Source organism: Berghia stephanieae, chromosome 1 (assembly GCF_034508935.2).
Source record: "Berghia stephanieae isolate SIO BIC M18660-M18661 chromosome 1, UCSD_Bste_1.3, whole genome shotgun sequence".
NCBI lineage: Eukaryota > Metazoa > Mollusca > Gastropoda > Nudibranchia > Aeolidiidae > Berghia > Berghia stephanieae.
In genome coordinates this window covers 81,796,942-81,809,108 of record NC_088360.1, presented here as the reverse complement: position 1 = coordinate 81,809,108, position 12,167 = coordinate 81,796,942, and the positions used below count along the sequence as shown (strand labels likewise).

Below are 12,167 nucleotides of genomic sequence, written 5' to 3'. Positions count from 1 at the left end.
ACAACGAAAAAGCCATATAAACATTAGGCAAATATGAGCATAAAACATCGATAATAATAGGCAAGTTTGGTATCGATAGTTTCGTCTATTTTTGTTCTATACGAAATGCCCACTGTCAAGGTCATCGGTTTATCTATATTTTGTCAAGAGCTTTTCCAAAAAACCCTTCTCTGACCCAATTGCGAGGGGTTGACTCGATTGTAGTAAAATCGTGAGTGATTGTTGTGACCTTTGCCTCGCTAGCGCTGTTCTCATTGGCTAATCAAAATAAGTCGATGATAACATGACCTGATATTGCTTTCTAAGTGGTTAGCGGGCGAGTCAAAGTTCATGCTTTGACCTCCCTTCGCATGCATCGTATGTAAACATTGTTGTTCTGTTTGTGATATTATTTCTTCCTGGAGTGTTTTCAACTGCATTTTTCTTCATTTGTGAAAAGTACCGACATGTACGCAACAAGTATGCCTAGAAAGACTATAATTGTACGACATGCAAAATCAGCAGCTCGAACAAGATGGTAACAGTAATATTAATGTGAATTTTTATAGTTAGAATTTGTCACCCCTTCGTAACATGATGCAAAATGAAAAAGCGATGAGGTTTCTATATGAACTGAACTGTTGAGCTAGACTGAGTATTGGTTGTAAACGAATGAACGAGAGGTTTGTTATGCACTTGAGAGAGAGAGAGAGAGAGAGAGAGAGAGAGAGAGAGAGAGAGAGAGAGAGAGAGAGAGAGAGAGAGAGAGAGAGAGAGAGAGAGAGAGTGTGTGTGTGTGTGTGTGTGTATACGTACGTGTTTACGTGGTGTGTGTGAAGCCCGAGAAAAGGCAAGGCAAGAACAGGAGGCTGAAGAGGGAGGGCCTGCATATCAAGCAGGGTCATTTTGACGCATGAATGCATGATCTTGTCTGAGTTTCCTGCGCTTGAAACTTTGAATGCGTTTTTCTCTGTTTGTGCTTTTTCTACATATATTTTGCTACTCTTCCTTTATTTGTATGCATTTTGCATGATTTTTGGCATGTGCAAACAGTATTACTAACTTCATAAAACTATGCATTTGTATTTCAGATTTATTTTATAAATTTTGCGTAAAAGTGGGTCAAAAGTCCAAAAATGGGTCAATTTTTGATGTTTCAAAATTGATGAACTTTGAAAATCAATAAAAACGAAACTAATGAAGGTATTAGAAAAAAGAATGCAGTTCTCAAGAATGGCATAAATACTACTTGTGTACTTATTTTCAGGTCAATAACTTGTCATTTGACGAAGCCTTAGTATTTTGAAAACTACTTTATTATAGTATAGGGTATCAAATTTCAAAATGGCGGTGTTACCATGGTAACCAAAAACTGAAATTTAGGTTTTCCATTTTTTCCCCTCTAAAATAACCATTAAAAGTCAGCTACTTATTACATTTTAGAATTTTGCCTTCAGGACCCGCCCATCCCCTTAAGGCCACACAGCACAGTGATGGGTGATCGAACTCGGTACCTTTCCAGTACAAAGCAAAGGCTGTACCGCTAATAATAATAATAATAATAATAATAATAATAATAATAATAATAATAAAAATAATAATAATAATAATAGAAGATGAGGAAGAAGAAGAAGAACAATTAAAATAAATTCTGTTATTATTCAGGATGGGAAATTAAAAATTTTGTTGAGATCCAGATAATTAGATAAATAAATGAAATATTTACTTTGTGTTGCTGCAGTCGCTTTGTTGCCCCCAATTGGTTGACCATCATGTGTAACATTTACACTGAAAACACTGTCTTCCTCACTGGATACAATTTCAATGGAGACCACCTTATCAAGGACAGCTCCTTTAAATTCCTCGACTGATGACAAAGGGCTCGATAACTTACATTTGTAAGCAAATGCTGGAATGGAGATTGTACTCAATTCATCCGGTAATGATGCCAATCTGTTTTTACTGAGGCTATCTGTATTTCCGTAATCTACAAATCTAACTGTGAAATTGTCACCATCCACTTCTTCAACAGATGCCCTGTACCAAACGTCATCTTCAGTGAATTTGGCACACAACATATTGCCCACTTCAACAGTGTCTGGCTCAGTGTGCTCTGTAGCAAGTAAGGCATCTAAACTGTCAGACAAACTTTGTAACTGATCTTCCTCTGATACAAGTTGACCATAGAACATTCCCTCTGGTGTGGTTTCTGTGATGTAACAATTTCCACCTTGAAAGACTGAGGATCCTGTAAAAATAAAAAAATATTTTTTTTTAAAAATCCAATGTTTAGTTTTACAGAAAGGACATTTTCGCATGCCCCTTCCCTTACCGACAAAACACTTTATAAACGGGTCTTTAAAAAAACCCGACCAAACACCTTGAAACGTTTTATGTTTTTGCTTTTTCATTTCCTAGACCTAAATGTGTATAAAGTTGCTAAACAGTTTGTCGTTTAACAGTGGCTGCTAATAGGAAGGCAAAAAAAAAAGAGTCTACAAAGAGGACTGAGCAGGAAAGGAAACATCAGGAGAGGGAAAAACTAAAGCAGAGAGATTGGCACTGAATCAAAAAGGGAGAGGGAAGGGCAAAAAGAGAAAGACAGAAATTATCCTCGACGAAACTAGTCAGAGACTCATACAGAGGTTATTCAGTAGGGAAAAAATATATCACACATCCAACACCACTAGAACATGGATATTTCTTGCCGGGGAAAAGTCAGTTGACAACCCAAACCTAAAACCATGTCTTCAGATTTTTGAAAACAATATTATTTATGGTGCTTGTTTTGAACAGCTTATTTCCCTTGTTCTCGTAAGGCGTCACAAGGCTCTTAGTGAATGGCATGACAGGGAACGGGACGACTCTAGGTGGTGATTTGCAAAATTCAAGTAGTTTTTAAAATTTTCTCAGTAATATCAAAATCAAGGAGTTTTCAAGGAGTCCTTGAATTTAAGGAGGCCGTGGGAACCTTGTTTACTACAAGACTGTTATTTCGACATTATAAACCTCGATACCAGCAAAAACATTTTAAAAAAAAAAAAAAGAATGCAATTCATGAAGTCAAGATATCCTGCTGTGAAGTAAAACACAACAGCCAATGAAAATGCAGAGATATCCCGCTATGATGTAAAAGTCAACCAAAGAAAATGCGAGATTATTGTCCAATGATATCCTGTGAATCGTCATTGATCAGAGCCGTGATGAGAGGGGTTAAATTTAGTCCTGGGCTGTGCCAGCATTTCCTTGTACTGATACTGATAATGGGAATTCCCAATATCAATATTACTTGGCTTTCAACAAATAGGCTAATGAGAAATCACCCCAATCACCCACTACATACTACAGGAGTGAGAATGACTGGTCACAAAAAAGGAGGAAATTTTTCATCGTGAAGATCATGACCCATCCATGCGACCATAATCTATAAATTTGAATTTCACTCAAATTTACTGAGATGCGATCCAAAATTTGTCTTGCAGCAATTTCTGACACAATTCGGTGGAATTTCAAAAGTTGAAAGTGTAATTACAACATTTGGTGGTTGTAGTAGGGATGATGATGTGGTGGTGGTTGTAGTAATAGCAGTGGTAGTAGTGTGGATGATTGTGTGGTGGTGGTGGTTGTAGTAGCTGTGGTAGGAATGATGACGTGGTGGTAGTTGTAGTAGTAGTGGTGGTAGGGATGATGTTGTGGTGGTTGTAGTAGTGGTGGTGGTAGGGATGATGGTTTGGTGGTGGTTGTACTAGTAATGGTGGTAGGGATGACGGTTGTAGTAGTAGTAGTGGTAGGGATGATGATGTGGTGGTGGTTGTAGTAGTGGTAGTAGGGTTGATGATGTGGTGGTGGTTCTAGTAGTAGAGGTGGTAGGGATGATGGTGTGGTGGTGGTTGTAGTAGTAGTGATGGTAGGGATGATGGTGTGATGGTGGTGGTAATAGTAGTGGTGGTAGGGATGATGATGTAGTGGTGGTTGAAGTAGTGGTAGTAGGGTTGATGATGTGGTGGTGGTTGTAGTAGTAGCTGTGGTAGGAATGATGATGTGGTGGTAGTTGTGGTAGTGGTGCTAGGGATGATGGTGTGGTGGTGGTGGTGGTAGGGGTGATGTGGTAGGGATGATGATGTGGTGGTGATTGTAGTAGTAGTGGTGGTGGGGATGATGATATGATGGTGGTTGTAGTAGTGGTTGTAGGGTTGATGATGTGGTGGTAGTTGTAGTAGTAGTGGTGGTAGGGATGATGTGGTGCTATTTGTAGTAGTAGTGGTGGTAGGGATGATGATGTGGTGGTGATTGTAATAGTAGTGATGGTAGAGATGTTGATGTAGTGATTTTGGTGAGTGTTTTTCTATTCAGTGATGATAATAGCAATTTGTCAAAAAGGAGGAAAATTTCTCGGGCTATCGATCAAACACAAGCAAAGAAACCTAGTAGTAGTTATTTAGCTTATAAATACAACCCAAGAATCTCTCAAATTTAAAGCCATAGAATAATCCAAAGGTAAAAAGAAAAAAGATTAAACTAAGCCAATCACCATTGCTTTGTTCTAATATATCATCTCTATATACCAGATGATTAATGTGGTTGCGAAAGAAAGAGAGAGAGAGAGAGAGAGAGAGAGGAGAGAGAGAGAGAGAGAGAGAGAGAGAGAGAGAGAGAGAGAGAGAGAGAGAGAGAGAGGAGAGAGAGAGAGGAGAGAGAGGGGAGGGGGGGAGGAAAGACTTCTTTACCAGAATAACTTATGTATGGACCTTTGAATTCTATATCCAAAAAAAAAGAGAAGAAGAAAAGAAGAGAAGAGAGAGAGAGAGAGAGAAGAGAGAGAGAGAGAGAGAGAGAGAGAGAGAGAGAGAGAGAGGAGAGAGAGAGAGAGAAGAGAGAGAGAGAGAAGGAGAGAGAAGAGAGAGAGAGAGGAGAGAAGAGAGAGAGAGAGAGAGAGAGAGAGAGAGAGAGAGATTAAAAAAGCAATAGGTACCTACAACAGGGGGGAAAAAAACCAGACCCATTTGTCCCTCCCCTTCCCCTTCAACCATCAACTAACTAATCAAAGAACACTACTGGTCTTCTGTGTCAATTGTGACATCTGGTGCCATACTGTCTGGCCCAACGTCATAAAAACGGGACCGTCACCAAATTTCACGAGACTGAGCACAGGTGTCAAAATATAACACAAGACATAATGGTGATTTTGTGGGTTTGAGGAAAATGTTTGACACGGCAAATTTGAAAAAGGAGGAAATGTGATGGGATGGGCGGAGATAAACTACCATTTAGGCGGAAATCCGCCTTTAGGCGGAAGATTCTCAGCCCTGATACTAGACTGTCTATCTTTGCAAGCTGCTCGACCAGGAACCGAGATTGAGTGTCAGTAAATAATGAGACAGACCTCTTTAAAAGTCTATAAAATTCAAATAGAGTGTACGGTCATAAATTTCAAAATCGGCCCTATTACCATTACCTCCCTTTCATTTTTTGGAATGACTAATACATCAACACAAGCTTATATAGACATTTTACTGTGCTCCCGACGATGTCAATATATCCGCCCTCGACCGTAAATATATATATGATGATCTATATAAATATATGTCTTTAAAAATAATTTATCAATGTTGATAAGATGACAATGTTGGGGACAATAACAATAACAATATCAAGAAGAAAGGGAAGAAGAAGAAAGGGAAGAAGAAGAAGAAGAAGAAGAAGAAGAAGAAGAAGAAGAAGAAGAAGAAGAAGAAGAAGAAGAAGAAGAAGAAGAAGAAGAAGAAGAAGAAGAAGAAGAAGAAGAAGAAGAAGAAGAAGAAGAAGAAGAAGAAGAAGAAGAAGAAGAAGAAGAAAAGTACTAGCAGTAATAGTTTGACACATTTTTTTCAAATGCTATTACTTAGGGAAATTTTAAAAATTGGTTGAGATCCACAAAATTAGATAATAATAAATTAAATATATTTACTTTGTGTTGTTGATGTTGCTTGGTTGACTCCAATAGGTTGACCATCATGTGTAACATTTACACTGAAAACACTGTCTTCCTCACTGGATACAATTTCAATGGAGACCACCTTATCAAGGACAGCTCCTTTAAATTCCTCGACTGATGACAAAGGGCTCGATAACTTACATTTGTAAGCAAATGCTGGAATGGAGATTGTACTCAATTCATCCGGTAATGATGCCAATCTGTTTTTACTGAGGCTATCTGTATTTCCGTAATCTACAAATCTAACTGTGAAATTGTCACCATCCACTTCTTCAACAGATGCCCTGTACCAAACGTCATCTTCAGTGAATTTGGCACATAACATATTGCCCACTTCAACAGTGTCTGGCTCAGTGTGCTCTGTAGCAAGTAAGGCATCTAAACTGTCAGACAAACTTTGTAACTGATCTTCCTCTGATACAAGTTGGGCATAGAACATTCCCTCTGGTGTTGTTTCTGTGATGTAACAATCTCCTCCCTGAAAGACTGCGGATCCTGAAAATATACATTTTGTTGTTTCTCATTGGTAAAATATGACACCAGACAATAAATTACAAGATACAAATGTGTGTGCCCGGAAAAAGCATGGGTTAGAAGGAAAGTTCCCTTTCCAGAGTAATGTTTATTTCTGGATCTATTGTTTTTGCTCTTTAAAGCAATTTTTACAGACTTCATAATTAGTAACTTTTTAATGAATGCCTGAAGATGGCAAACCCCAGAACTTGTGAACTGGAAAAAATAGCAAAAAAGATTGATAGAGGTCGCCAACAGTCTGCATCTTATCCATGGTTTTCTAAGGCAGGCACACGTATCTCGATGTCCAGATAATTCAGGAGCACAATGATACTCAAAAATGCTTATCAAGATGAAGTTACCATGAAACTGAATTTGCCTCAAACTAAAAAGTCCAAAATCATGCTCTTTAACAGCACAACTGATAATCATTAACAGCTACCAAAATGGTACCCTAGCTACAATAAAACCCCTGTATTATAACTCTGATATACTATCCATTTCAATACTTTTTGTTAATTAAAAAAGTTATTTTAAAATCTTAGTAAAGCTATTCCTTTTAATAACTGTTTAATCCTTCTCACTAACTGTTTGCATTGTTTTAGGTAAAACATCCTCAAAATATTTTCATAAAATGAATCAAAAATTAATATATTACAGATTCTTAAACTAAATTAAAATTCCACCCAGTACATACGATTCATATTGGCATTGGATACCACAGAGTCATCCACCATCTTCCTAGGGCTGTCAGGCTCTGGAGCACTCAGTCCAAGCAGGTCCAATTCGATGCTCCTTGCCAGGGACACTCGGTAGGGTGGTTTGCTTGTATAGAAGGTGGCATTTAGGATCTTGTCTTTGGTCATGTCAATAAATTTTTCCTTCAAATCATCTGTCCAGCTTTCAACACCCTTCAAACGACATTCTAAGGCAAATGGTGGCTCTTTTAAGAAATTGATGGGAAGTAATCTAAGATCACTTGTATCCGCAGAGTCCTGTTTTCCCCAATCTACATATCGCACTTCTGCTTTAGAATCATTTATACTTTTGATAATGCATCGGTGCCACTGATCATCAACTGTTGATTTGAAACAACATGGGCTATCAATCTCTGGATTCTCTACTGATTCTACATCAGCTGAGGAATAATGTTCACTTAGTCGTTTCAGAAGATTTTCTTTGGCTTTGTATTGTTTGTAGAAGCAGACATAGAACCTGCCATCTTCCTCAATGTGACTAACGCCAACTGGGGTAACATCTTTAGGAATTATATGAGAGCGGAATTGGTTTGATGGGCAGACAATGTCCCGTAAATCTTGACCATCACTTGTTTTGGCTGAAACAGTAAACGGTGCAGATTGATTGTTAAATGATACTGTAAGCTGATGCTCCATGAGAAATTCTTCCAACTTTTCTTTTGATTTGTTTGATAAGGCCTCATCTTCTCCTGCAAATGAGCATTGGTAGGCCAGGGGAGCAGCTGTCAATAAATCTCCACTCAATGGGCGAATATTCTGTTTTGAAACTTTATCCCCATTTCCAAAATCGACAAAAGTAACCGTGCACTGATCATTTGTGACTTCAGATATCTTTGCCCTGTACCATGACGAGTCCTCAGAGAAAACTGCACCACATGCTGCTCCTTTGGATAAATCAGGGTGAGGAGTATTTGAGTCTAAATTCTTTAATTTTTCAGTCAAGCTTTCTAATAAATCAGTGTCCTTTTCTAATTGAAGATAAAAATGACCATCTTCAGAGATGTGAGATATGAAAGCTGTCTGAGATTCTAATGGAGCTGTTTGAGATATGAAAATTTGTTTTGGGAGACTAGGTTTAGCTGGAGATGATGATGTAAATCTTAAAGACTTCACAGGTGAATCAAACTTTTTCGGTGTGCTAGTATCCATTCCCCCTCTTGACCCAAAACCTTTAGGTGACTTGGCTCCAAATGCCCCGCCTCCTTGACTAGGTGAGCAAATCTTTGGTGCAGGAGGGGCAATTTTACCAGTCATTATGGAAAGAAGGTCTCCATCAGGAGTTTTGATGTCAACCTCAAAGGGTGCAGATGTGCTGGTAAATGTCACCTCTAAATCTTTATCAAGGGTGACAGATGCAAATTTCTCAGCTTGATCCAAAGACCAGTCCAAACCACGCAACTTACAAGGGAAAGCTTGAGCCGGATATTGTAATAAATCTGGAAACAGGAACTTCAGATCATAGGTAGAATGCTCAGCAATGTTTCCAAAGTCCATATATCTAACCAGAACCTTGTTTCCATCTATCCCTTCCACTTGACATCTATACATACTTCCATCATCAGGAAATTTACAGCAGCATATTGTTCCTTTTTCTGCTGTGCCTTTCAACCTTGGTCCCCCACTTTTATAGCTTCCAGCCAAACGTTTTGACAAGAAAAGAATATCTTTTTCCATAGAAGGCAATTGTAAGTAAAATGTGCCATCATCATCTATATGTACAAGAATTGCATTCTCTGGACCAGAGGGTGGATCTGCATAAGTAAATTTATCAGCAGTGGCACCACTTGCAGATGAATCTGCACTGACATTCCGTTCTCTTCTTCCCCCTCCAAACCCAGTTCCACCATCACCGCCACCCCTTCTTCCACCAAATCCAGAATCCTCTCCATCACGTGATCTAGACTTGAATCCACCTTTTTCAGATCCTTCATCGCTTCTATGAGATCCAGATTCATCTCCGCCACCAAATCTTCTTCCACCTCTATCCTCTCTCCCTTCTCCCCCAAATCCTCTCCCATCTCGTCTATCTCCTCCAAATCCTCTTTTGTTTTCTCTATCCTCTCCAAAGCGGTTTCCTCCGCCTCCAAATTCCCTCTTCTCATCTCTTCCCTCACCAAAATTATTTTGTCTTCTGCCCCCAAATTCCCTGTTCTCTTCTCTATTTTCTCTAAAACCTCTTTCATCTCTCTTGCCTCCACCAAATCCTCTTGGACTACTTTCCTCTTTTTTAGGACTCTGACCAAATCCAGGACTATTTTTAGGTCTGCTGCCGCCACCAAAACCACTTGTTGATACGGCCAGGGGAGAACTTGCTGCTGTTGTTGTTCGTCGACAATGTCCTGCTGAAACCAATTTTGTGGCAACATCCTCCCCATTGCAAGATATAGTCACTTGAGACGGAGTATTGAATGTACATTTCAATTCTTGATCCATAACAATAGATTCAAAATATTCAATGGATGACTCAGACCACTCATCAGCGTGAATTCCATGCAATGAACACTCGTAAGCTAAAATGGGACAATTTGAAATTTCTGGTGTCATGACTTTAACAGACCCAATTTCTACAAATTCTTCATTTCCGTAGTCAACAAAGAGAATCTGACACGTATCTCCATTTACCGATGTAATTTTACCCCTGTACCACTGATTGTCATCTTGATACAAGGCCACACAATATGTTCCCACTGATGGTTGAGAGACCACTGGGATTCCCTGAGGTACATACTTTGTTGCAATCCTATCCATGAGTGAAGACAATTCATCATCTATTCCTGAGAGTTGGAGGAAAAATCTTCCTGGATTGTGGACCATGCTAGTAAATGCCACTACTGTAGAACCTTCTGGGATAGGCTTAACTGGCTTGATTACTTGCACATTGCCACCTTCATGACCACTGGATTTGCCACTGACATTAACGAAACTCGCACCTCGAATCCTCAATAAGCCACAGACAGACTCTCCTTCAACAATCAAGTCTACAGTTGGGACCTCACCACCTACAGCTAAGACCTTCAAACTGACATCTTTTTCTAATACTAAATCAGACAACATATCTGTCAAATTGGACACATCTCCTTGTAATGGCAGGCTGCATCTGATTGCCTGGGAAGGCAAATCTAAGAACCTAGGTTCTGCTAAGCACACTTTACTTGGAGCTACCAATTCTTTGTTACCATAATCCACAAAGTGTACATTACAACCAGATGGTGTGATGTTCATTATGACAGCTCTATACCAGGCACTGTCCAAACTATATTGGGCCACACAAGCTTGTCCAACAGCAGGTTTTGTGACTGGCGTTCCACCTTCTTCAGAATAGTGATTTTCCAGCTTTTCCATCACTACATCTAAATCAGAACTGCTTTTTTTAAACTGAACCCAAATGCAATGAGGGGAATCAATATGCGTGACCAAGACTTGCTCTGTTTGATTTTCATCAAGTTTAGAGCTTGGCAGGTAGCTCTGAGAAGTGGATTTTGTTGTAGGTAATTGACTTCCTGCAACTACAGCCAAGGACACAAGTTCCTGAGTTATGTCTCTGCCATCTGCTTTTAAGTTTACAAAGCGATAGGCTTCATTTTTGCTTAAAACTTCACATTGGCATCCATTCGCTGTAAGTTTTTCAAGAAAATCTTTAGCATCCACTGACCATGAATTGTCCTGAGGTAAAGGTTTAATCCCTTTCAAACTGCATCGGAAAGCAAGGGGATCTATCTGTCCAAACTGAGGGTTTACTTGCCTTAGTTCTGATTTGGGGATGGTATCTGTATTTCCATAATCAATGAAGAGCACTTTGACAACATCATCAAATTCCTTTACAACCAATCCTCTATACCATCTCTGATCATCAGAATACCTAGCAATAACAAAAGCACCAGGAGCAGACAGAGCTGCAGGTCTTGGTTGAGCATAGTACTCTTGCAAGTCTGAAGACAATTTATCCAGAGTATCTGATGCACTGTCAAGTTGCACCCAAAAATCAGAAGGGTTGTCTATCCAGCTAAGGAATACATCAGATGTGCTTCCCACTCTGAAATCCAAACCCCTGCTCTTGGACTGAGATTGGCTATTGCTGTTATTGTTGTTAACCTTGTCAATGTTTGTTGAGGACTTTGATTTGATACCACCCTTACTCAATATTTTATCCTTCAGCTGATTTCCCACATCCCTGTTTTCTACCACATCTAGCAAAGATACATTATACCCATCAGGGTACCTTTGAAGAACATTTAATTCTAGCTCCTTATCCACAACCAGCTTTTCAAACTCATCCGTGGCTCCTGGACCCCAATTTCCTCCACCTGAGGAACCTGGTGATGACAAACTACATTTCACAGCAAGAGCTGGAAGAATCCTGAACTGAGGCTTCAATTCACAAATAGAATCCAATGATACAGTTTCTGTATTCCCATAATCTACAAAGTAGACTTGTGCTTCATTTCTAGACAGTGACTGAATTATTCCTCTATACCAGTCATCATCTACATGGAATTTGGCTGCACAGATTGCCCCAGGTCTTATGTCTTGTAATGGTCCCATTTCTTGAGTCATATGAAGTCGAGATAGCTCTTCGGATAAGACAAGTATGTTATTGGTATGCACAACTTCCTGGCACCAAAACATATCTGGACTTTTAACGTAGACCACAATTGCTGGGACAATCTGACCTTCCTTCCATACAACAGTGTCAAATCCTTGTTCAGTGTGTCTACCATTCCTGGTGGCCTGAATACAGGAGCAGATAAAAAACTAAGTAGCTGAATACAATATCAATAACAAAAATAAATATAATAATAAAAATACGACTACTACTACTACTACTACTACTTATATAATAATAATAATAATAATAATAATAATAATAATAATAATAATAATAATATAATAATAATAATAATGATGATGATGATGATGATGATGATGATGATGATAATAATAAT

The 12,167-nt window shown here is 38.9% G+C and overlaps 1 protein-coding gene across 2 annotated transcripts in view; it reads right to left on the bottom strand.

The window, feature by feature from the left end:
• Window positions 1-12,167, bottom strand: part of LOC144958903 (uncharacterized) — a 55,951-nt gene that overhangs the window by 29,617 nt on the left and 14,167 nt on the right. For both annotated transcript variants that reach the window (XM_078891191.1, XM_078891200.1), the window contains exons 5-7: window positions 7,164-11,952; window positions 5,927-6,448; window positions 1,706-2,227 (exon numbers count right to left, since the gene is read on the bottom strand). In XM_078891191.1, the coding sequence (XP_078747317.1) occupies window positions 1,706-2,227; window positions 5,927-6,448; window positions 7,164-11,952 (5,833 nt within the window). The remainder of the gene's footprint in view (window positions 1-1,705; window positions 2,228-5,926; window positions 6,449-7,163; window positions 11,953-12,167) is intronic.